At 37.2% G+C, this 25,055-nt stretch overlaps 3 protein-coding genes across 7 annotated transcripts; 1 reads left to right on the plus strand and 2 right to left on the minus strand.

Annotated features, from left to right (window-relative positions):
* The first annotated feature begins 10,032 nt into the window (after positions 1-10,032).
* On the plus strand, positions 10,033-13,173 carry LOC113283311 (N-terminal acetyltransferase B complex catalytic subunit NAA20-like). Of its 4 annotated transcripts, XR_003327426.1 has the most exons (5): positions 10,033-10,320; positions 10,456-10,546; positions 11,902-11,968; positions 12,525-12,579; positions 12,697-13,172. XR_003327426.1 is itself a non-coding variant. In XM_026532528.1 (4 exons), the coding sequence occupies exons 1-4, from the start codon at positions 10,219-10,221 to the stop codon at positions 12,716-12,718; spliced, it is 270 nt and encodes an 89-aa protein (XP_026388313.1). In that variant the 5' UTR covers positions 10,033-10,218; the 3' UTR covers positions 12,719-13,172. The 4 variants fall into 4 exon arrangements, 1 of the variants encoding a protein (XP_026388313.1); XR_003327427.1 differs by lacking the exon at positions 12,525-12,579 and having other exon boundaries at positions 12,697-13,173; XM_026532528.1 differs by lacking the exon at positions 11,902-11,968.
* A 125-nt stretch (positions 13,174-13,298) lies between these two features.
* LOC113283310 (putative clathrin assembly protein At1g03050) lies at positions 13,299-16,005 on the minus strand. 2 transcript variants are annotated; one of them, XM_026532526.1, is made up of 3 exons: positions 15,941-16,005; positions 14,939-15,718; positions 13,299-14,710 (listed from the first exon to the last, which is right to left on the minus strand). In XM_026532526.1, exons 2-3 carry the CDS (start codon positions 15,636-15,638, stop codon positions 13,569-13,571), a joined length of 1,842 nt encoding a protein of 613 aa, XP_026388311.1. In that variant the 5' UTR covers positions 15,639-15,718; positions 15,941-16,005; the 3' UTR covers positions 13,299-13,568. The 2 variants fall into 2 exon arrangements, with proteins under 2 accessions (XP_026388311.1, XP_026388312.1); XM_026532527.1 differs by lacking the exon at positions 15,941-16,005 and having other exon boundaries at positions 14,939-15,930.
* A 3,269-nt stretch (positions 16,006-19,274) lies between these two features.
* Positions 19,275-23,263, minus strand: LOC113283312 (NAC domain-containing protein 82-like). The gene is made up of 5 exons (XM_026532529.1): positions 23,130-23,263; positions 22,264-22,759; positions 21,831-22,108; positions 20,583-20,921; positions 19,275-20,108 (listed from the first exon to the last, which is right to left on the minus strand). The coding sequence occupies exons 2-5, from the start codon at positions 22,418-22,420 to the stop codon at positions 19,716-19,718; spliced, it is 1,167 nt and encodes a 388-aa protein (XP_026388314.1). The 5' UTR covers positions 22,421-22,759; positions 23,130-23,263; the 3' UTR covers positions 19,275-19,715.
* Between the last annotated feature and the right edge of the window lie 1,792 nt (positions 23,264-25,055).

Consider the following 25,055-nt stretch of genomic DNA (forward strand, 5'->3'; position numbering starts at 1 on the left):
TGCCAGCCGCACCACCGTGCCAATGGCAAACCATTCCAGCCACGTCTCTGCGCCAAGGCATGCCAGCCGCACCACATGTGTCAATGGCATGCCGTGCCAGCCGCATCTCCATGCCGAAGCATGTCGACCATGCCAGCCGTCCCAACATTCCATGCACGACGCTAGCTGCCAAAATGAAGGGTTGCAATGATCAACGGCTTCCCTTCCTTCTGAAATGCAAATCTCAGCCACACAAGTTCGCCACCCAACGCATGGCAACTTGAGGCCCAAATCCAAACATCACGGTTTGTACCGAACCCTAATTTTGGCCGCGCCTAACAAATGCCAAAGCCATGCACGATGATGGCTGCCAAAACGAAGGGTTGCAATGATCAACGGCTGCCCTTCCTTCTGAGATGCAAATCTCAGCCACACAAGTTCGCCACCCAACGCATGGAAACTTGCGGCCCAAAGCCAAACATCACGGTTTGTACCAAACCCTAATTTTGGACGCGCCTAACATATGCCAAATCCATGCACGACGCTGGCTGCCAAAACGAAGGGTTGCAATAATCAACAACTACCCTTCCATCTGAGATGCAGATCTCAGTCGTCCAAGTTCTCCACGCCAAGGCTTTCCAACCATGCCACATGTGCCAATGGCATGTCGTGCCATCCACACCTCCACGCCAAGGCATGCCAACCATGCCACATGTGCCAATGGCATGTCGTGCCTGCCGTACCTCCACGCCAAGGCATGCCAACCATGCCACATGTGCCAATGGCATGCCGTGATAGCAACACCTCTACGCCAAGGCATACCACATGTTCCAATGGCATGCCGTGCTAGCCACATCTCCACGCCAAGGCATGCCAACAATGCCACATGTGCCAACATGTCGTGCCAGCTACATCTCCACGACAAGGAATCCAACCATGCCACATGTGCCAATGGCATGCCGTGCCAGCCACATCTCCACGCCAAGGCATGCCAACCATGCCACATGTGCCAATGGCATGCCGTGCCAGCTACATCTCCGAGACAAGACATGCCAACCATGCCAGCCTTTCTTTCATGACGTTCGCTGCCAAAACGAAGGGTTGCAACAATCGACGGCCACCTTTCCATCTAAGATGCAGATTTTAGCCGTCCAAGGTTATCAGATAACGCATGGCCACCTTTAGACCGACGCAAAGGCCAAATTTTGGTCGCGCCCAAACAATGCCAAAACCCTAGTTTTTTTGCCGCGTCTAAACTATGCCAAAATCCTAGCTTAGCCATGTCGACCATGCTTTGATGTCGCTGGCTGCCAAATGAAGGGTTGCAATAATCAACGGCTATCCTTCCTCTCAAGATGCAAAATCTTGACCGTCGAAGGTCACTACCGAGCCGGCAAGTCTCCCAAGATCAACTTTCCAAACAGCAGCAACATGCTACATGTTTTCCACAAAAACACTCGAGACATCAACACATGTCACAAACTGGGGGATGCTCATTGGGTATTAGTTTGGCGGTTTACAGCGTGCGGCGTACACTATGCCCGTTACAATACAGTGTCATAAAGATGAGGAGGTTAGTAAAAACAGGGAGTAATGGTGAAACGCTTTCCTTCATTATGGAACATTAATTCCAGGCGTTACCGGTTAACACCTCCTCCCATTTACTCATTTGTTTTCCATTTCTTACGAGACCAGAGTACGTTTCACTTTGACTTGTATAAATAGGTATTACCTATTTCCACCGAACAACGAGTTCTGGTCAGGAGCATACAACACTCAGAAAACATTTGCTAGCTTTCCATCTGTTAGCTTTCCACTTTCCAATACAAGTCATCAAACCACTACTCTTCCAGAATCAACTATCCTGGTCTCAACACTCTCTCCGCTTCCCTCCCCAAAACCAACCCTTCTCCTTCACTTTGTGACCGAAGCATGTATGGAGTGTCCATTTCTTGGTTTAGGCCGGACTTGTACATATTGATCTCTCGAATCTAAAGTACTCCATTGCAGTACATTGTTTAGGGTTTAGACTTGTTTCTCACCCACATCACATGAAATTACCGAAAACAACAGAAACTGTTTTCACCCTCAAACACCTGCAAAATCATTACAACAATAAATATTAGGTATTAGTAAAGGACCACGATGACTGTAACTATGCTCCGATTCATAGTATGTTGTAGTTCTAGCAACTCATTGCTATAAATATGGGGTACACGTAAAGGGCTACAATGACTCACAACATTCTTATAAAAGCTAAACCAAGAGGATTTTGCTAGAAATCATATGAAACAAAAGTAAAATAAGCTTCCACAAATAACAAAGTTGTTTTATCCCAAAATAAACCTTTTGCAGACATTTCCAGCCCACCAAAATCTAATAATCTTACTACCCCATGCACTCGGGATTCTTAACAAAGTGTTTATTTGAACCATATTAGTCATAACAAAACTAAAGTGCTTACTGGAATCAAGATTCAAGGGCGACTACTGTTCTTAAAGGAGAAAACAAACTAAAGTCCATACAAACCTAATCTGATTTGAACCATAATAGTCATAACAAAAATGAAAGTGAATAAAAGACACAAATAAGCTAAATCATCAAGTAAGAATGAATTTGATACCTCATTAATGTCTAAAACACGTTCTTTTTTCTTCTTCACTTTCTTAAGCTCCCTCGAAAAGTACCTAAACACATAACAAGCATGTTAGTAAAATCATCTCATGATATCGAAAAACAACAACTTGGGGTTTCATCAAGAATTAGTTCTTTTATATTTATGAGAGAGCACAATGATGTACACACCTAAAAAAATATAATATACATACCCAAAACAGACCATATATTATTGAGACTATACAATGGTGGTCACACCTACAATAATCCAACAAATCCAACATACATACCCATAAAAAAGGACATAAAATCATGAGAGAGGATAATGGTATACAACTATGTACACACTTACAAACATTTAGCATCTATGCCACACAAAACATGCATATATTATTGAAATAGCATAGTGGAGTACACTATGTACACCCCAGTAAAAAATCTAAAAAAACAAACATCCGTGTCCACAAAACAAATCATATATATTATTGAGATTGTACAATGGTGTACAACTATGTACACACCTACATACAAAACCCCAACAAATCCATAATACATACCAAAAAAAGACCATAAAATTACGAGAGAGCACAATAATGTACAACTATGTACACACTTACAAAAATTCATCATGTATACCCAAAACATGCGTATATTATTGAGATAGCACAATGGTATACAACTATGTACACACCCATTGAAAAATCCAACAAATCCACATCCTTACCGGCAAAACAGGTCATATATATTATTGAGATTGTACAATGATATACAACCATATGGTGCCATGTACACATCCTTAAAAACTGTTTGTGGAATGTGAAAAAGGATAACAAAATTCAATTGCAAAAAATTATGGGAGGAGATCAGATGGACCCGAAGGAATATGAATCGCATGGAAAAGTGAATCCATACAAGCAACAGTAAAGACATACCTTAAGTTCAGTAAAAGATCTTAAGTTCTTGTACTTCTCAGAAAAGTTATCTTTGCTCTTGAACTTCACATGGTCAAGGAAATAACACAAGGCCCTGCAGTTACCATAAAAATATAAGAAAGGATCAACATATGTACAATTATGTGCACATTAAAAATCAGTATGTGTACACTAAGAACCAACATGTGTACAATTATGTGCACGTTAATAATTTAATAACAAATATGCACAAACTAGTTCTCATTGACTCTTTTGTCAAGTCATCAAATTTACGTTCCAAAATACACTCATTAACGTAACAAATGGAAAAGTCAGTAGTGATACAAAGAATTTCACCACATTTTATAGAGTGAGTCTAGTGCTTATTGCTTCTAGAGAAGGAATATTTCAACCCGAAGTATACATTAAAGTTAGGAGGCACGGATTTCTCGACATCCTTAATAACTCTTCGCAAAATGTGAAACACTATGTACACCCCAATAAAAAAACTAAAAAAACAAACATCCATGTCCACAAAACAAGTGATATATATTATTGAGATTGTACAATGATGTACAACTATGTACACACCTACGTACAAAACCCCAACAAATCCAAAATACATATCAAAAAAAGACCATAAAATACGAGAGAGCGCAATGATGTACAACTATGTACACACTTACAAAAGCTCATCATGTATTCCCAAAACATGCGTATATTATTGAGATAGCACAATGGTATACCACTACGTACACATCCATACCAAAAAAACAGGTCATATATATTATTGAGATTGTACAATGGTATACAACCATATGGTGCCTATGTACACATCCTTAATAATTGTTCGTGGAATGTGAAAAAGGATAACAAAATTCAATTGCAGAAAAGTATGGGAGGAGATCATATGGACCCGAAGGAATATGAATCAGATGGAAAAGTGAATCCATACAATCAACAGTAAAGACATACCTTAAGCTCAGTAAAAGATCTTAGGTTCTTGTACTTCTCAGAAAAGTTATCTTTTCTCTTGAACTTCACATGGTCAAGGAAATGACACAAGGCCCTGCAGTTACCATAAAAATATAATAAAAGATCAACATTTGTACAGCTATGTGCACATTAAAAATTAGTGTGTATACACACACTAAAAATCAGCATGTGTAAAATTATGTGCACGTTAATAATTTAATAACGAAATATGCACAAACTGGTTCTCATTGACTCCTTTGTCAATTAATCAAATTTACGTTCCAAAATACACTTATAATACTTTCATTAACGTAATAAATGAAAAACTCAGTAGTGATACAAAGAATTTCACCACATTTTATAGAGTGAGTGTAGTGCTTATTGCTTCTAAAGAGGGAATACTTCAACCTGAAGTATACATTAAAATTAAGAGGCAAGGATTTCTCAACATCCTTAATAACTCTTCGTAGAATTTGAAAAAGAACAAGAAAGTTCAATTGTAAAAAGGTCCGAGAGGAGATCAGATAGATCTGAAGGAATAGGAATCAGATGAAAAGAATGGACCCATACAAGCAACAACAGAGATATACCTTAAGTTCAAGGGTTCATATCATATCCTGATAGGGACGCTTCAGGGATACCATATTTCTTTGGTGAAATCAATCACCTGCAATACATACTTTGTCTAACAGCTACATAAGACATGGACTCGTAAAAAAATAACTACAAAATGATTCATAGAGTGAGAATAGACAATGGTGTACAAATATGTACACATCTACAAAATCTTGAAAATAACTAGAACTGGTTCATCCATATTTATTAAACTTCTTATCAAATTTGTTAACAAGAATTCAAGCGGCTAAGACATCACTAACAATATCTGCATCCTTGCAATTAAAAAATGATAGGACCTAAAAATGATGCAGGAAAATGGTGTTATGAGTACCTTTCTGCTTATTTCTGGTAGGCTCTTTTCCAATATATTTTTACCTTTGCCGATCAAAAAAAAAAAAAAACACTTGCATTTGGTAGGTAGGATAAGCTTGAAGAACAGATTCTATCAGAACCGTCCGCCCTGCCTTGAGAAAAGCTTCGATTTCCCACCTTGAAGAGTAGAATAGTATCTTTGGAGCATAGGTTCGAAATCCTCTTTTCTATTTTTATCAAAGAACATGGGAGTCCCCAAATACCTTTCATTTTTGGTCATCAACTGAAATTTTAAGATTTTCGCTATTATTTTTCAATGTCTCGGGTAGATGCGGCGGCTAAAATATATTCCCGATTTTTGAAGATTAACCATTTGATGTGCAGTGATTCGGTTGAGTAACTTTGCTAAAATATGATTATGTGTTCATTGAGTAACTTGTTAATTTTGATTTTACTTTATTTTCATTTCATGGATCTTTGGTGGGTTTTTATTTTCTTCCGTTGATTAGTATTGGATTGGAGTTGTTTTGATTATCACAGGCAATAGGAGATATGGAACAAGCATGTTTCTAATGTGTTATATTCTTGGGGGTCGAAGAGACTCCATTTTTTCTCCTCGTGCCACAAGCTTGACGATCTTTTCACCCCTTTTTGTGACGTTGTTACTTTTTGTCTATCGCATGATTCAAAGTTTAGTTATTGGCTATAAAAGAACCGAATATATTCAATTTGTTAATGGTAAGCATACCAAACTTTTATCCTATACTGTAATAATATCTTATAATAACAATAACTTGAATGACAAATTTTATCAGAACCGTCCGCTCTTCCTTGAGAAAAGCTTCGATTTCCAACCTTGAAGAGTAGAATAATATCTTTGGAGCATATGTTCGAAATTTTCTATTCTATTTTTATCAAAAAATAGGGGAGTCCCCAGATACCTTTCATTTTTGGTCATCAATTAAAATTTTAAGATTTTCGCTATTATTTTTCAATGTCTCGGGTTGATGAGGCGGCTAATATATATTCCCGATTTTTTAAGATTAACCATTTGCTTAATGATAGACGCATTTATGTGTCTATTTTGGTCTCAATTATGTGTATTGTTATGCTCGATTTTGTAGTTATTTGATTATTTTATGTTTTTGTAGGTGTTTTTGGAGAAATAAGCTTTTGCGGAGAAATTGGCTCGAAAAGTGGTCACGGAAGAAAAAGGATAAGGGGCATACAAATTACTAAGGGGCACCCAGATTACTATCGGTACCCCAGCAGCAGGATAAGGGGCACATTCTTCTTCATTTGAATTTCAGATTTTGGCGGGAAGCATGTTGCATCGAAGTTCAGTTTTGGAATTCGATTTTTGAAGCCTTTGCAGAGAGATTCAATCACCAAACTTTGTTGCATTTGACTATATTTCGCTAAACAGGGTAAGTGTAAGCGATTTAACAGTGGATAATGGGCTGGATGATCGGTTCTTGCTAAAACAGGGGAGAAGAAGTATTCACGTAAAACAGAGATTTCTGGGCAGAGTTTGTTTGAATTTTAACCGGAGTTCTTCTTGGATATGGATTCGTTTGGGGCTAATACACTAGACAAGGCTGCTAATGTGTTTGGTATCGTGAAAAGGGAAGATATCTTTACATCTCAGTTAAACAGGGAAAGACCGAAAAGAGAGTTTCATGGGAACTATAATTGGCAGTTGCGTGCGGGAAGAATTGGAGAAGATTGGAGAAAATATTTCTGCCGATTTGGTTTCACTTTTTCGAGAGAAGTTGGAGTAAAATAGGGAGACGTGTGAGATTAAAAAGGAAAAATATCTCGTGACTTGCAAAAAAATAAAATAAAGGGAAGGGCAGTGAAGATTTTCTGGAGGATTCTTGCACCTGTTGGCTATATATATGTTGTTAAGAGTTCCAAAAAGTGAGTCGAGAGTTTGGGGTCGATATAATCGGAGTAGAGAAGCGCAGGTGAAGTTGCAGGAATATTCACCTGCTGCTGGTGAAGAAGAGAAGCTGAAGAACATTGGACAGACGAGGACAGTCGCAGAGGCAGTCTTATTCAAACAACACAAGAGAAGTATCGATGTTCAACATATCACATATATCATAAGCTTGTCATCTTTTCTCTGTAACAGTTCAACAACTGTTGTAACAGTTGTTTGTAACGCCATTACAGCGTTGCAAACTGTCTGCCTTATTAGTTTTCTCTTGTTTTTCACCTATTTGAGCTATGAACAACTATTTTGAGCACGTGAATAAAATGAGGAGCTAAACCCCAACACTGGGATGACGGAGGAATCCATATTTCATGCGTGTGGTAATTATATGTAATTCCTTCATGACTTTTTGCATGGATTATTAATTGTTTTATGGTTTTTATTGAATGGTTGTGATTTCAATTGATGGGTTATACTTAGTTTAAGTATTTTGATATCCCATCCTTTAGATTTACAGTCATTGCTTTTCAAAAATCTACTTTGGCAAAGAAACAGAGTAAATATTCTATTTGAGCTATAATTATCTAGAATAAATATATGAATCGCATGAATGAATTTATTGGTGGAATCCTGAGTCCCAGTCTCTCGTAAAATTGTTATTACTTCTACTTAAATCTAAAATCAAAATCTTTAAAAAGTCCAAGCGAACGATACTCTACTTACCACTTTCAAAACTACATCACTTAATATACTAAACTTTCAAGTTTCCTTTATATACTAGAATTTATAAAATTTGGAATGGTTTGTAGCTTAATTATAGTATTATCACATTCATCTCAAAATAGTATTATCACATTAATCTCAAAAAAATGTTGAAAATTTGTATATTTGACTTTTTATCTGTCCCGTTCAAGGTGATCTCTTGACACCATCAGATGTTTTCTTGAGAATTTCTAAAACATTATCAATCCTGCTTTATCCTCCGGACATGTATTATTTATGATTAAAATGTTAAATATTTTTGAATTTTTATTCATACCACCATATTTTCGAAGGAAAGGTACCCGAAAATATTTATTCATAAATGGGTTGTCCTATTAATAGTCATTTTCTCTGTCTCAGAAACTACAATGAGTTGGAGGAACTGAGAATCACGAGTTAGGTAACTATGGAGGATGAAGCTACTCTGATCGCAACCTTGGAGAGATTAGACATTCAGTCTGAAGAAAATCTAAAGATTGTGTGGGATGTGCCTCATCAGTCATTCAACTTCGCCAACCTTAAGGATGTGGATATCTCTGAATGTCCTGAATTGAAGGATATTACTTGGCTGATTTATGCTTTAAATCTTGTAGAACTTACTCTGGATAAACTAGTTGGATTAGCTGAAGTAATATTTTACGAGTTTGCAACGCTAGACTTGATATATACTTTTTCAAGTCTGGGAGTTTTGATTTTGAAAAATCTTAAGAATTTAGAAAAAATATGTGATAATAGTGTGAAGTTCCATTGTTTAGAGACTATTACAATAGAGAAGTGCCCACAATTAAAAAAGCTACCATTTCGTGTCGATAGCCTGATTCCGAAGACTTTGAAAAGGATTGCAGGAAAAACAGAATGGTGGCAAAAAAAAGAGAGGAAAATGACGTTAGAAAGTCTAATTTTGCTGATTATTGTGTTAAAGTTATGTATATTTAAGGTGAATTATTTTATTTATTTTATTCTAAAGGTAGTGCCGATTGTGTAAATTTAATATTTTTAAGAAAGATAAATAAAAAAAGTGATCGACTTATGTGATTAAAATCTAACACATTGTTATGGTCTTTCTCCTTTCATCAAACATGTAAAGAACAAAAGTATAATCAAAGTCTATGTAAATGTTATAAAGAGGAGAACCATAACTAGAAATATACTTCGACCCTCATAGAAGAATAAAAGAAAGAGAGAGGGAAATAAAAAGAGAAGAGAAAAAAAAATAGTAAATCAACTAAAATTGTTGGTATATCTCTTCCTCGATTCAATTTTCTGCTTAATTGATATATCTTTCTAACCATGATAATCATCTTAGATTTAAATTTTATTACGAGAAAAACCCGTTATTTGAAAACTAGAAGAAATCCTTTCAGTAAAGGAAATTATACAAAAACCTCAAAAAGTATCAGTATTCGATAAGATCAGCGCTAATTACATCAATCAAATGTAAAATTTATTTATTGTTTATCATGAGATTGAGGTAAGAAACGTTTACCGATTTCACATTTCTCTCTCGCTTTAAACCCTAATTATACCATCACCGTCAATATTCATTGGTGAAATCTTTTATCTGATCTCATCAATTTAGAGCATTCTTCAAACACGCTTTCAAAAAATTTCGGGATTGATTCACACTCAGAAGGTGAAAAAAATAGTTCGGTCCTTAAAAAAATACCAAAACATAAATTTATAAATATGGGCTTAAGAAAAAAATTCTTACGGAAAATTGGTGCGCATGTGAAATTTTATGCCCATGGGACGGTGAGAAAATCCAGACAAATGGGTCGTAGGTCTCACATTTTAAAAAGATATGATGAGGTTGAAAGTAAGTTTTGGGGTACGAAGATAAAAGGGGACAAGTAGTATTTTTAGGGCTATATATATAAGAAGAGCCTTTTGCAATGTCCAAACTCCAAATAGTCTAGCGCTTTCAGTTCCTATTTAGACCCGCAAATCCCTCTCCAGAAACGAAAAAGATCATCATCTCGTCACGTTCCCCATTTCTTGAACATTCTTACTGCAACATTCATTTCCCCCAATTCTTTAACAAATCTCTGTGAAAGCAACACTGTAATTCTGTTCTTGGTGAGTTTTGTGAGACAGAAATCATAACAAGGTATGGCATCAATTCGCAATTTCTGCTGTAATGATCTTCTTGGCATAACTCCTATACTAATGGATCAGTTCTCATCAACACAAAACGGCAAACCAATAGATCAAGTAAGAATCACAATGTCTTCTTTTCCTTTTTCTTTATGGTTCAATCTTCTTTTCGAATTGTTAGACAATGAATTTTAAGACTGGGGAGGTTAATTTCTATGGCTGTTTTTCCTTTTTTCGTTCAACGAATTGTAGGCAAAGATGTCATGGTATTTGAACCAACTTGCGAAATTATCTAGATACTTCTTTGTTGCTGAGTCCCCTGGCAATCGTGTTATTGGTTACGGTAAGGAATTGATTTTCTTGAGATTTAATTGATTGGTTCTTGAAAATGATCAGTGTTTTGTTGTGGTGGAGTTAGGGTTTTGCGAACGTATTGTTGAATCTAGAGAGTTTTTTAATAGGTACTGCAAGAATTGAAGGAACCAAGGGTTGTTCATGGTGGGTTTTGGTTCGGTTTCTAGCCAAACCAAAACCGAAACCAATACTATTGGTTTCTAAAAATCTAAACCAAACCAATCCATTAACCATTGGTTTGGTTTCCAAATGGTTCCAGTTGGTTTCGGTTTGTCCCAGTGGTTTTTGGTTAACCAATAATTATGTCAAGCCAAAAAAAAAAGAACACAAATCTACAGATAAAAAAAAAGTAGTTGCCGATAGTATTGGTTTACACAAATTTACATGTAAAAAAAATACAAAAAATATCAAGAATAGTTAAAGCTTACTCTAATTCTAGAGATCAAAAGAAGATATATAATACATCTTAATTTAGTTATTGACAAATAAAAAAGAAGGAAGACGGAAAGAAAAAAGTGGAGTAGCAGCGGCTGGAGAAGGGAGACGACTGAGAGAAGGAGAAAGAGGGAGAGTATCGTAATGAAATATTAAATTTAGGGTTGCTATTTATCCTCTAAATCAATGGGTAGAATCTAATACTTGTAAATTAAAGGTAGAAACCAAGTTTAAAAATTAATCGGTTTTCTAATGGTTTTTGGTTCGGTTTTAGAGGTCAAACCAAACCAAAACCAACACTATCGGTTTTCCACTTTCTACACCGTAACCAATCCATTAACAAATGGTTCGGTTTGGTTTCTTCCTAATTGGTCTGGTTTGGTCAGGTTCCAGCGAAAAACCGAAACCATATTCATCCCTAGAACCAATACAACATCGAAAGGATGCATTCTAACTCATGTTGCTGTTTATGAACCATATTACTTGAGTGGAGAGATCGCCACGATGCTTGTGGACAAATTAGATGAGACTTCTGACATGTAGTAAGTTATCGAGTACCATCAAGAATTGGCTACTTTAATCTGCTATTACAATACTAAAATCACACATTTGTAGATGTTTATGTGAGTACACATAATATATCGAGTCACGCTAGCCAGTAATATGTCTATGCCATACCATAGTGTTCACTGTTGTGTACATATTAATAGGTGTATCTTCATATTAGGTTCAGTTTAAATAGAGAAGGCACACCACTATGTGTGTGTGCACGAGAATTAACATTACATACGTACTATAGGTACAGTTTATTGGATAGTTGAAAAAGATGATAGTGTTGTTAGCCTTTAACTGTTTCATGTATCAAAGTATGGAGCTTTTGGATCTGATGAAAATAATTTTTTTGAACAGCGATGCTGTGGATTGTTTGAACATAATGCCCTCAACCAACCTAACTCGCATAGGCCTCGAAGAAATGGTAAGCATTGTGAGGTTCCAACTTTGATCAATTTTAACATGCTATAGCTGGTGTGAGATTTGCCAATTCTGTATTCAATTGCACGTCTATCCTTGTGTAGGCAATGGTAATTTAGATACTTCATTTCTTTTGATAGCTCTTTTAAAAGAAGATTAGAGTAGTAAACACTATACTACGATGTAAATTGGTGTCTAGTCTAGATGAAAATACCGGAAACTAGATTAGGTGGTAGTTAGACACCGTGCCATAACATTCCTCAAGATACCAGTAACGAAGGAGCTCCTAAACCTGCACCTAGGCACTTGAGTTGACAAAATTGTCTTGGTCCCTTGGCTCAAGCCTACACTACAACAGTGTATAGTCGTAATTACTCTTAATCAAATTTTACTGTATGGTCTTTTTTTTTAGTTATGATATCAGTCACTGTTACCCGCTTCTCGTGCTCCCAAAACTAACATCACGTATATGAGAACATTGAGTGCCATGTTATTGACTAAATTTAATAGATTCATTGTTTATGTATATGCTCAAACACAGCTGCCGTTTTTTTCTACAGTTAAAGGGTTCCCTATATGTCAATCATTTTTAAGGTCTTACAGAAAATACAACATGTGAGTGTCCTTTCATAACCTGGGTTTTAAATTAGATAATGCTCCCCGGCTATGATTTCATATTCACAACAAACACTGGCATGTAAAACTGCTCTCTATGTTTCTTTGGTTATACAGCAAAAAAAAAGACTTGCCATGATGAACAGAATTAAAGCAGCACATGGAAAGTTTGGTGCAGCAGAAGCTACAATATTCAGAGGCATCGGAAACTGGACTTTTGGTGCCTCCTACTGAGCATTTATATGAGATTTGTGACTATACACCTTTAAATTTTGACAGTTGTATACAACAATACATGACAAGTGGCATGTCAAGGTGAAAGCTAGATTTACACTATCGATTCATCCCGCAGTTCTGCTATAGAGTTGTTAAGTAGTCTGCAATGCCATCTTGATTTGGTGCTGCTGGTTATAGACTTTGTTGAGGCGGATTTAGAGTATGCTCGAGCATTTAGCTAAGTTTTCAAGAGTTGTCCTTTTGTTATTTTAGCTATGCTGGTATGGTTCATATCTTGTATTTGTGACAAATGAGCCTAAATCCGCTGTTACAAGTAATGTGCAATATGTGGCCTCCCAATTTTTTGTAAGTAATAATTTGTTGTTCAACCATTTTGTATATTCAACTGAAATCAACTTTCCAGTCACGGATCGTGATTAAAAGTTTCTCAGGGTAAACACTCAGTTGGTAAACTGTCCTACCTGACAAGAGTTGAACCTGCATCATAAAGATTTAGCAATTTCATAACCACCTTTTCAGATCACCGTTCCTAAAAAAGGATCCGTTTCACCGATTCAAATTCATCTTTGACATCTTCAAATTGCAGTTACTAACAAAACTTAGATTGCGAGATTCAGAAATTTAACTTAGCATCACTCAACTAAAATTTCCATCATTTCATACAAACTAATTAGATTACTTTCCAACACCCTGCACACACATTGGAAGCATACTTGATACGAGAACAATAATCAAAAAGTTATGACTAAGTTTCAATAGCTCTGGGCATAACCTCCCATTCCGTAAGGGTTTGTCTGACACGATTTTTTCAGCGCAATATGCCCTTGCATTCCGTCTCTGGCATAATGTTGCCACATGAGTTGTTCCTCCATTAATAACCTTTGCTTCTTTTCCATCTCGGACATTTGTACATACGTAGGGGGTGCTACTGCTAACGATGCTGCAAATGGGTCTGCATTTACAACATTAAAAGTACTCTTGTTGTTGGTATCGTTATTGCTGGTGGAAGACGACACCGGAGGAGCTGGCAATGCCAGCATTGTCGATCCAGGCTTCCCTGTTGATCCAAATGCAACACTACTTGCACTCCCGGTGGCGCGCGAAGCAGCATTAATCGTTGCTGCTGCATGCTGTTGGTACATACCATTTAGAAGGAGGGAATCAAACCCACCACCAAGCTTAGGTGTATGATTATTCAAGTTGCTAGTTGTTACAACCAACGCTGTCTCCCAACCTCCAGGAGAATCATCTGGAAACGCTTCCCAAGCAGGTTCAGCTGTTGTAGTTGCACCTGCGCCATCAAATAATGCTAAAGCCAACTTATTTTCTTGGTCTTCACCGGAGTTTGTATTGTTATCATCTCTTAAATTTAAGAAATCCACGTCCTGTTCTTCTTCTCCCTTAACTGACTCTTCTTCCTTGACTATCTCTGGTTCTTGTTCTTCTACCACTAGCTCGGTTTCGCAGAAACCTTCAGGTGGTGGTAGTGCCTTAATCGAGTTCAAATCTTGCTCTTCGGCTATTTCCGGTTCTTCTTGGACTTCATATTGAACATCTTCATCCTTGTAGCCCTTCTTGGTTGATAATGACCTTTCTGTGATGAACTCATCCATAAGTTGAAGTTTCTTTGGTGAAATTCTCTCAACATCTGGGTACTCAGAAGATCTAGCAATTCCTATGGCCTTGGACCAACTGTAGAAAGCATCGAGCTCGTCGAATTGTTTAGCAGCTCGAGTGAAGATATCGTGAACCTTGGCACATTCGTTGATTTCTAACTCCAAGAAACGATCAATCAAGATTGCAATAATATCTGTCAAATCTGTGTATATCTGAAAACTGTCTTTAACTATTGCATAGAGAGCGACAATCACAACTCGGTTGTTCCTAGCAGCTCCTGCATAAAATAAAATAAAATAAAATAAAATAAAATAATGCACAGCATATTATTAAAAGGGTGTATTTTAGATGTTGTGAAAGGCGCCTTAGGCGCACGAGTCGTGCAAGGGGAGCCTAGACAAAAAAACGCCCAAGGCGCATGACTGTGAGTTTTTTTTTTCTTGGTGCCTCGCCTCTCCTAGCGCCTAATACAAGGGAACAATCTTAACATATACATAGTACATACCTGTTGGACGACATGCCAAAAATCTATCAATTAGATTTTGGAGATGCTGTGCTCTAGTGAAAATCTGTTCTGTTTTCATTTCTCGAACGGGTGTTTTTGGTGTTTTCGTTACAGATGATGTAGATGTGCGTGTGCCAGTAGGGGGACCCCAACTATTATTTGGCTCCTCTTCGACTTCTTCAAATTCTTCACCAACTATTGATATGCTAGGATTGCTACGTCTACGGCCTTGCATTCGAAGCTCAAGCTGCTCATCAAGGTATAATGCATATGTGCGTACTAATGACGAAAAATCCCAAGCGCTGGAGTTGGACCTCTTATCACGGAAATCAGACATGTTCAGCAATCTTGTTCCCCGTCGGGTTGCAAAGAATATCTCTTGTTCATAAGCCGGGTCACCTTCAGCTAAGAGTCGATGTATCAACATAAGTGTCTTTAATGCCACTGTCCAGTTCCTAGTTTTGTTGAGTCTTCTAGAGAGTGTGTTAACGCAAGAGCTAATGTACCCGCGAGAATAACATGTTAAGCTTAATATCTCTCTTATGTGTTTTTCATCTGCTGGTTGTTCTTCATGTCGCGTCGCCTTCACAATTGCAACTTCAAGGTCGGATATAGAATTGCTGCTGCTGATCTTGGCTAGGCCTATGCTTGTTCGGTCCTTCACCGCCCCGAAAGCTTTGCGGATTTTGCTAGGAGCCATTTTGATATATAATAGCGCGACTGTAATGATAACCTTCAGCTGAGGATGACGCTAGTCTCCAGATAATAAAACATACAAAGCTGGAATCGTCATGTAACGTGAACCGATCAAAAATTCAAAATATAAGAATTAGCTAGATGCAAAGAAAATCTCCTCATTAAAGATTTGTCCCCTAGATTATTTTTGCCTGGGCATGCATGCAGCACAAGTTTCTATATGTTTTTAAAACTATTATTAATGCATACCGCAACGGAAACCAAATTCAAACTGTATATATAGAGAGAGGTAGAGAAATGTCTTACTTGTGAAAGAAGATTGAGAAGAGAAGAAAGAATTCCTTCTTTCTTCTCTTCTCCTCTGTCTCTTTCTCTTCTTTTTTCCTTGTGTTGGTTTCTTTCGTCAAAATTTCTCAAAATTTGAAACAGGCATTGTTTTTCTATGAGAAAACGAATGATAACCCAGTGGCTCCTTCAAAATAGGATTGAACTTCGGGCAACCAACGGGCAACCAACGGGCCAAGATGTTTCATTTAAAAATGGGGAAATCAGGGGGAGATCCAAAAAAAAAATATTCTCATTCTCAGGCCCACAATTAATTTTGGGTACTGTGACACCCATAATTATTTCCGTGACACTCATAATTATATGAAATTATTAAAAACTTCTGCATGACTGAGTTATGCATCAGGGGTATAATTGGAACTCAACTTGGACATAACATATCTAAAAATCCGCACCTTAGAAATTTACAAATTTTATATGGTTGGAAATCTTTTAAAGAGAGCTACGCAACGAGTACAAACAACAATATCAAATTTTTGTTTTTCATGAAAAAATCGGAGGTGATCATCGTTTTAGGCAAAATTTTCGAAAACTTGATACATAACCATTATGCAGCCACCAAAAAGGATGCATAACGCATTATGCAGACGCATAACGAATTATGCAACCATTTTCTCGACTGCATATATAACAAGTCATGTACCAATTGTTTTCGCACCCTTCTTGAGTATAAAAAATTGATGCATAATGCAGTATATATCCATATTTACGGATGCATATCATGTTATGCATCTATTTTCTCGATGCATAAAAGATTGTGCGACAATTTTCTCGATGCATAATGCATTATGCAGTCATATTTTCGAATGCATAACAGGTTATGCATCCATTTTCACGACTGCATAACATGTTATGTAGATATTATTGTAGGTGCATGACAAGTTATGCAACCTTATTTTTTGTTGGTTTCAATACTAACAAAAATGTTGTTGCATAACACGTTATGCAATCATTTTTCGGACTGCATAACACGTTATGCAACAAATTTTGTAGATGCATAACAGGTTATGCAACTGTTTTTAGAGTTGCATAACAGATTATTCAACCATTATGGACAACAACACCACCAATACATCTGTAGCTTTCCAACCAACAACACCTATCCCTTTATTTCATCATCTTTACTTATACTACCATCAATACTTCTTTTTCTTCTGGTAATGTTGTGAATTGTATACGTTAAGTTGAAGATCATCGTAATGGAGGAATATTTACTAAGAGCAGCAACTAATTGGTTTGATGGGTCAACAGAAGATGATGCCGAGTTAGTAAGAGAGCTTTACTGCCATATACAAACCCATGATATCTGTGCCATAAACCTCCTTATCCTTGTTCATCTCAGGCTTCTAAACCACGCCCTGAGTCCTCAAACACAACCGCAAATCATCCCAGCAGTACACGACTTAGAATGCCATCATATCTGCCTCCTATGGTTATATCTCCTTCACTGACTCTCTGTAAATATTCATCAGCATCCCTGGAAAACAGCTGCAAAGAACCATAGCAACAATACATATCTTAAAACTGAACTTCAGCTCAACATACAACCAAAATAAGTCCCAGACTTGGTCATTCCAGCCTCATTCCTTGCTTGCCTGAACTGCCCTTTATTCAACAGCTCTACTTCCTACGTAGCAGCAACACCAGCTCCTTCGCCTGAGAAAAACTTGACCAAACCCTTACAAACTTGAGCCACACTTCTGTTAACACTAATCCAATTCGAATCCCTGTAAACAGTTCATCATTCAGTTGTATAGAAGCAACATTTTATTGCTGAAATATCAGCTCAAATCGAACCCAGTTCAGCTCCAAACTCGGCTGCAAAACCACCAAAGCACAGACACATCTCCTTTTTCTTGTTGCAATCGAAGTGCTCTCAAAAACCCATTGCTTCTGCTCATGAACAAATCTCAATTCCACTGACATCTTCACCAAACAGCAGCCACCATTTCGATACCCAAATTGACCTGCAAATTGAACTACAACCACCAGAACACGGCTTCTACTCAGGTCCAACTATTGGAGATATTGAGACAGCACTATCGGTTACAAGTCATCACCAGCAGCAACACAATGATGAATCCAGTGACATGAGCATCTCAGTTTATTCTCTTCCTCAACTGCTCAAACACTAAACCCAGTTTCATATTTCTTCATTTAAAACCCCCAATTCACAACAGCAGCAGATTATCTTCTAACCCTTGAAATTCATCTGAACCACCATTTTTCTATTAATCATCTGTTTCTCAAATCGCCGCTTTGAACTAAAATTCACCACCATTTCCATCTGAATCTCAGAAGCAGATTCAGAATTCGAGCTTCAATTTCTGAGCAACTCTTCTCTTTTTGTCGATCTGTAGCAGCATCAATTTCAAACCCTAGATGCAGCAACATAGAAGAGATTAATCACAAACATTAACAGCATCACCATCTTCCAGTTCTAACTTGATTTCTTCATCGAAGGCAACGACAACCCCGGCTGTATAATCTGCTGGTAATTTGATCGAAACACTAAAGAACCCATGAAGATAAAGGTCTTGTGAGACAAATCCTGAACCTGCACCAGAGATTTTAACGATTACTTAACAGTTGGAGGAACAGGAAAAAGAACTGAAGAAGTGTAATTCGACCATTAAAACAGATGAAAACATAATTTTTAAAATTGTGGGTTTGAGAATAATTTTCTTCCAGAAAATGGGTGCGTGCCTGTGTTTTTCTGAGCGTGGGTTTCATAATAGAAAGGTCTGGGAGAATGGGTCTCCCTGTAGTTTTCACTTTAAAAATCGGCTAATAATGGAAGTTAAGTAATTCTGTTAAGCCAGCCAAGTTATAATAACATTGGACCATATCTTCCCAATCAAGGTTACAGATACAATAGACCATATCTTCCCAATCAAGGTTACAGATACAATATGTTTGGCTTGTTTAGCTAATAGATCAGCCACCTCGTTGCCTGATCTGTGTACAAAACGAAAACCCAGGAATGTAGGACAAAAAGTAACAAATTTCTTAGTCTCTTCTAAAATGGCTCTACTCTGCCAGGAAATAGAGTAAGCTGCATCTGTGTTTTTTATTTTTGTGTTTCCTAAGAGAAGAGATCCTGCTTCTGCATTGTAGATGTCTTGCCATTGTTGGTTTTGTTCCAGTGAATGCTTAAAGCTAGGTATCATATCAATGCTTACAGGATATGGTTTCCTTCCTAACCAAGATCTATGGATATCCATGACAGAGTCACATAAGTTGAAACGAAATTGAACTGGAATAGGAGGTTAAGACCAAATAGACTATGCAAAAGGACAATGAAAGAACAGATGTTCTCTTGTTTTATATCACTGCAACAATCAAAGAACATTGAGGAGAAACAGTTTCAATGATGCCATACATTTTGGAATAGTTTAAAATTGGTTGGCAGAGAATTCTCCAAACATTACCAGAAGATGAAGAATATCATAAACTACCATGTCTAGCACCTGCAAACATTTGCAGAAGATAAAGAATACCATAAACTACCGTGTCTAGCACCAGCATTTGCCAATATTCGGGAAGAACGGATTAAGTTTATCCAATGAATGAGGAGGTACTCCTCTTTTTAGGGGGAAAAAGGGAAAGAAAAAAAACAGCACTGCCTTTGCCTCCTTCCTACTGCATGGGTTCTCTGCAGCTGAAGATGGACAGGGGTAGAATCCAACTTTTTTCACCTGGTATGAAACGCCAAAATTGTAGCAACAACTGCAGTTCACAGTTTTGTATGGTGAGTATTTGAAGGAGCAGATGGGAAGTTCCGAAGTGTATTTGAAGGAGCAGATGGGAAGTTCCAAAGTGCACCCACGTTATCGCAACTCCGGTACTGGTCAGGATGATTTTGTACTTGGCTGCGCTCAGCACCAGGAACACCCTCTGGGAAGTTCAAGGGATGTGCAAGATCATCCAACTCCAAAAAGCACAGATCATCTCCTGCTGGTGTTTGATTCAGAAAAAAGTCATCACCAGGACTGTTGACGAGAAGGAAGTTGTCAGTCAGCTGCTGCCTAGTACAACTTTTGAGGTCCTCCAACCCATTGTAAATATCAAAACCATCCCCAAGGACTGGAGCTTCAACAGTGGCTTCGAAAGTCGAAGGATCTGGCCTCTGTAGGTACCCCAACAAACCAGGATTATTTAAGATGAAGACATTAAAAAGTAAAGCCATTCTATTTCACTAGATGAATAAATAAGAATCATGCATTGAAAGAAAACAAGCATAGATTTATGGTAGTCTTAATTAAAGCACTATTTCAAACCCCATAAGGAATTAAAATGACACCATCCAAAGTAAGGCCGAAATCTGAACAAGAATCCATTAACCTCTTACGATCTCCACAGAGACCGTTAAGAAAACCAAGTATAGAGTCCAAAGTGATACCAAAATTTGACCACAAAAATGAAAGTGAGAAATATGAAATTATTCTGCCCTGCAGAGCAAAAATTGGAACCATATGCAAACCACAGACCAGGGTAGTGAATTACTAAAATGCAGTAAAGCTATGAGGCCTGTAAGAAGCAGGGCATATATGTATTTCGGTGCATCTTCAAGAACTAATACAATTTACTACCATAGTGTTACCTTATCGTTGCCGGTGCCATCATTAAGGAGAGTATCGTCATCCTTGAAAAATTCCATCATTCTTTCAATGTCATCTTCCAGAAAGGGAGAGTTCGCAATTTCAGGATTAGATAGATTGCTTTGACACGTAACAGCTACTGAGGAAGAACAACATGTGCTATTTTGACCACTAAAAGGCATCGCTGGTGAAGTTACAGGAACAACAGACTGGAAATATTCTGGTGCATTGGTTACCTCGTCGTCTTCCCAATCTTCTTCTTTGAAGGGTGCACCATGTTGTTCACCATTTTTAGGACCTGCACCACTTTTCTCAAAGAATTTGCAAAGAACATATGCATCCTGTAACAAAAAGGACACATTTTATACAATGAATAGGCTGGGTAGCTAAGTGATGATCAAAAACAGGAACCACTGAATAACACAAAAGACCTTTCTTAAGTCATTATGCTAATGAAACGGTATAGTTAACATATAAAAATGCCAAAACTGTAGAACATGCAAAAACTTGGTACAGCCAAATAGAAATTCTATCTAACCCTAATGGCCAAGTCATACGCGGTAAGCTAGCCAACTGGCGCTCTAGCAATAGAGTAAACAATCTCCATCCATATTTATAAGCTTAAAAGTGGATTGGGTAGCATTTGTATAACAATTAACTAAACTAACTGTTCAAAACCAACACATATATCTTTCCAAACTCTATATAACTACTACATAAACACGCTGATTTTGTACTATATTATATAACACTGCAAAAAAAACGAAAGTGGAACAGAATGAAATAAAACCAAAGCAAAACCTTAAATCTAGTCGGTTGAATCAGATTCTACAAATACTTATTCCCTAGTGCTTTCCACAAATGCCGATGTTAACAACTTCCTCAATGACTCATGTTAAGACTTCTTGTTTCTATTTTTTTTATCCCCTGACTCAATGACTCAGGGGCTCCAGTCCAAAATAAAAATGCAGTTTGAGCAGCCAAGCAAGCAGTTGGCATAATTGAAATAGATAATGTTTGATAAAATATATGGTAAAAGAAGTTTAAAAGGACAGCTTGCCATAACAAGGAAATGTTAACAGTGTTACCCATTTAATCCTATAGATCAAAGGAGTCCTAACATGAACGGATCATACCGAGGTAAATTCGTAACAGCATATACAGCACAAAAACTCGTACGGATTGATTAATCCATATTCTCTAAATGAACTAGTTGCAATAAACAGTCTCCAAAAGGAACTCTGGGTTACCTGACAGATGCCTGCATCAACAAGATTTTTGTCATCAAGCCTATACTCATGCATTACCCAATTTGTTCTATCACCCCGTGGTGCCCTTCCTACATGAAAAACCAGAGTCTTTTTCCATCCCACACATCGTGAGTTGTTACAAATATCTCTATCCCTTCCGGTGGTTTTCCAGTAACCATTTTCAGTAGCACGATTCATCCTTGTTCCACTTGCATATTTCTTATCTCTAGGGCAAAAAAAATACCATTCAAGATCTCTGCTTTTCACGATTGATTTGTCTGCACAAATAAGAAACATTTAAATGAACTGAAGACTGACCCCAATGTACTGAATTTCATATTCATCCTTCATAAATAAGATAACGAAAGAGATCATAATCAATACAAGAACACAACAAATACTAAGAAAGCAGTCATATGAGAAATTGAATTACCTGGCAAGTCCCAAGGGGCAAATTTATAAACGTCAAGTTCTGCAATAACCTCAAAGCTTAGAGCTTTGCCGCTTACCTTTCTTCTGAGGTAATACAAAAGAAGCTCGACATCGGTAGGATGAAAACGGAATCCTGGCGGGAGAGATCCTCTCGCCATCAAGTAAAATAATTATCTTCAAAATAACTCAACCTAAATGTACAATTGCTTCTTTAAAACCACCCAAAACAGTAACCAATGATTGTCTATATCCAATAATCCTTCAATATCAGTTACAAAAACTATCCCAATGTTTGTTTGATTGCTTACAGGAAGTAAAAAAAAATGTAAAAGACGAAAACTTGAAGGAGAGGAGATGAATCAAGTCCAATGCCGGAACAAGATTCGTCGTCGAGAACACCACAAGCGACACCGATTCATGAAAGAGATGTCACCAGAAAGAAACCATCCGTTTTCTTTAATAGAATGATCAAAAGACATTTGATGTGCAAGTGAACCCTGTTTATACACACAATATTAGCATCCCATTTACCAAACAAACAAAAGACAAATAATAGTTCAGAGTTCAGACTGCATAACATTCTTAAACATACAAAGAGGATTAAACAAAAATCACAAAAAAAAAAATTGAAAAAAAATCGATTTTTAAAACCCTAATATTGAGTTGATCAAAACAACACCTAAAATTTCAGTAAAAACAAAATCATGCAAAACCCATTTATAAACAAACAGGGTTCATCATATTAACATCATAATCAAATAAAAATACAGTAAAATCGCCCAAAAAAAAGAGGCGATAATTTCAATCGGTGATTCAGTAAAGTAAAGAGAACGCGCAATAGCTTATACAATGAGAAATCAAACTTACTGGTGAAGAAGACGGAGTGTTGAGAGAAGGATTGAACTCTTTTAGGGTTACCCCCAGTTCCTCGGATCGGAGTTGAAATGCGGAGGGCGGAGAAGTGTAGTGAGAAAGAGAGAGAAGCACTAAGCTGTTTGGCTTATGCTTTATATAGGTTAATAAAAAACGTTTTTTGTATTTAAAACGAAAAAACGATGGGAGACGAAAACGTTATTATAAACTTCCTCAAACTCAAAGTCGTGGAAAATATTTTGCTCGCATACCGGTTGAGCATTTTTGACCAAATAGCATCACAATTAACCGGACTATGGATATTTGTGATGATATTTACTAGGAGTAAAACACTTGGTAAATAAAAAATTTGTTTAAGCAAATGAATCATAAGTCGCATATATTTTTTAACAGCACAGAACATTTTTCTTTACTTGATCAAAAAATGTTCGAGTAGCGCGCGTGAAATATTTTTGAGTAAATGATGTTTTGGATTTTTGGAGTGTCTGATTCTTTACAAGTCTAAAACTAAAACTTTGTACTCTCACACGGAGTCTTGATAAGTGTATATTTTACATATATTTAGTATAAATTTCATGCAAGTAATTGTTATTTTTCTTGTGAATTATTGTATATTACCTTTGTTTTCTATTTTTATTTGTTTAATTAGGTGAATTAACCAAAAGGAGGTGAAACTCGCTCAAATCGATGATTTTTTCTCATCGTCTTGAAGAGGATGAAAATACGAAGTCAGCGGCGAAAGAACGAGGCCATTCTGATATCATGTGAAGAAGTTACAGGCGTTTGAAGCAAGTCAATGTTGTGAAATACGTGCGCAGCATATTTTATAACGTCGCATGTACAAATCACTCAAGGCATCCACGGAATATTAAAGAACTGTCAGTCTCACATGACTAACAGTTGAACTGAAACTGATAAAGGCACTCACCTGAATTACTTCGGACTGCCACTATTTTTGAAAATTGTTAATAAAGCCGAAAATATTACTCAGAGCATTTCGTATGCAATATTTTAAAACAACACACAGCCGATGGTCGTTGTTCTTAATGCTGATGATCATGATTATTCATAAATTTTATTGGTCTGAAATGATTCTCGAGATCAAGTACATCACAAAGTTACTGAGGGTGATACAAATCTCGGTTAAGAGCCTGATTTCCATAAATGAGTAGTGCTCGAATTTGGGGATAATAGTCGAGACAATAATGATGAACTCGGCGATTGACCAAAGGTGTCGTGATCAAGATAATGTGATGGAACAAAAAACATTTTGAGTAGTTGATGGAGATATTCTCAATGGCAGTGACAAGAAAGATGGAGTGTTGTTATTGAAGAGGTGAACTCGAGTAGCAAAAAGAGATGATGGAGAATTTGATGACGTCGTAAAATCTGGAGTTGGATGAAGACGAATGATGAAGATGGGGGAGGAGTTTGTTCAATGAAGATATAAGAGATGGAATTTACAGAGAAGTGAGATGAATTTGACAGTGATTGCTACCATTATTGATCGGAGCTCGAGCTAATGATGGGTTTGTGTTCGAAACGGAAGATGAAGATGGAAGTAATGATGACCTAGAATTGGTACATGTTGTTCCAATGATGGAGTTGAGCTTTTTAGGATTGCCAATTGAAGGGAGTTGTTGTTGGAGGATAATGAAGCTGGTGATTGGTATCGACGGAGTTGGGTCAATGACATAAGGACGACGGAACTGAGTAATGGATGCTGCCATTGAAGTAACGAGGACGAGATGGTACCGGAGGAGTGGTGTTGTTGTTAGATAACGTCACCCGGGGACTTACTTGTGCTTGTGATAGAATATGAGTAGTTGTACAGATCAGAAGAGCGAATAGGTCGAGCACGTGGTGGGGCCGTTTTTGCTAGAAGGTTTGATGTTGTTAGAGCATTGCTCGATCGAACTC

The sequence above is a fragment of the Papaver somniferum genome, chromosome 5 (genome assembly GCF_003573695.1).
Source record: "Papaver somniferum cultivar HN1 chromosome 5, ASM357369v1, whole genome shotgun sequence".
Taxonomy (NCBI): Eukaryota; Viridiplantae; Streptophyta; class Magnoliopsida; order Ranunculales; family Papaveraceae; genus Papaver; species Papaver somniferum.

What these genes read in the sequence shown, in the direction of transcription:
- LOC113283311 (XM_026532528.1), top strand. Translation starts at nt 10,219, where the DNA reads ATGGCATCAATTCGCAATTTCTGCTGTAATGATCTTCTTGGCATAACT. An exon ending in ACGGCAAACCAATAGATCAA is followed by an intron (nt 10,321 to 10,455) that starts GTAAGAATCACA and finishes AACGAATTGTAG; the next exon opens with GCAAAGATGTCATGGTATTT. An exon ending in TCTTACAGAAAATACAACAT is followed by an intron (nt 12,580 to 12,696) that starts GTGAGTGTCCTT and finishes TTGGTTATACAG; the next exon opens with CAAAAAAAAAGACTTGCCAT.
- LOC113283310 (XM_026532526.1), bottom strand. Translation starts at nt 15,638, where the DNA reads ATGGCTCCTAGCAAAATCCGCAAAGCTTTCGGGGCGGTGAAGGACCGA. An exon ending in TTTGGCATGTCGTCCAACAG is followed by an intron (nt 14,711 to 14,938) that starts GTATGTACTATG and finishes TATTTTATGCAG; the next exon opens with GAGCTGCTAGGAACAACCGA.
- LOC113283312 (XM_026532529.1), bottom strand. Translation starts at nt 22,420, where the DNA reads ATGGCGAGAGGATCTCTCCCGCCAGGATTCCGTTTTCATCCTACCGAT. An exon ending in TTGATGCAGGCATCTGTCAG is followed by an intron (nt 20,922 to 21,830) that starts GTAACCCAGAGT and finishes TTTTTGTTACAG; the next exon opens with GATGCATATGTTCTTTGCAA. An exon ending in ATGGCACCGGCAACGATAAG is followed by an intron (nt 20,109 to 20,582) that starts GTAACACTATGG and finishes GGGTACCTACAG; the next exon opens with AGGCCAGATCCTTCGACTTT.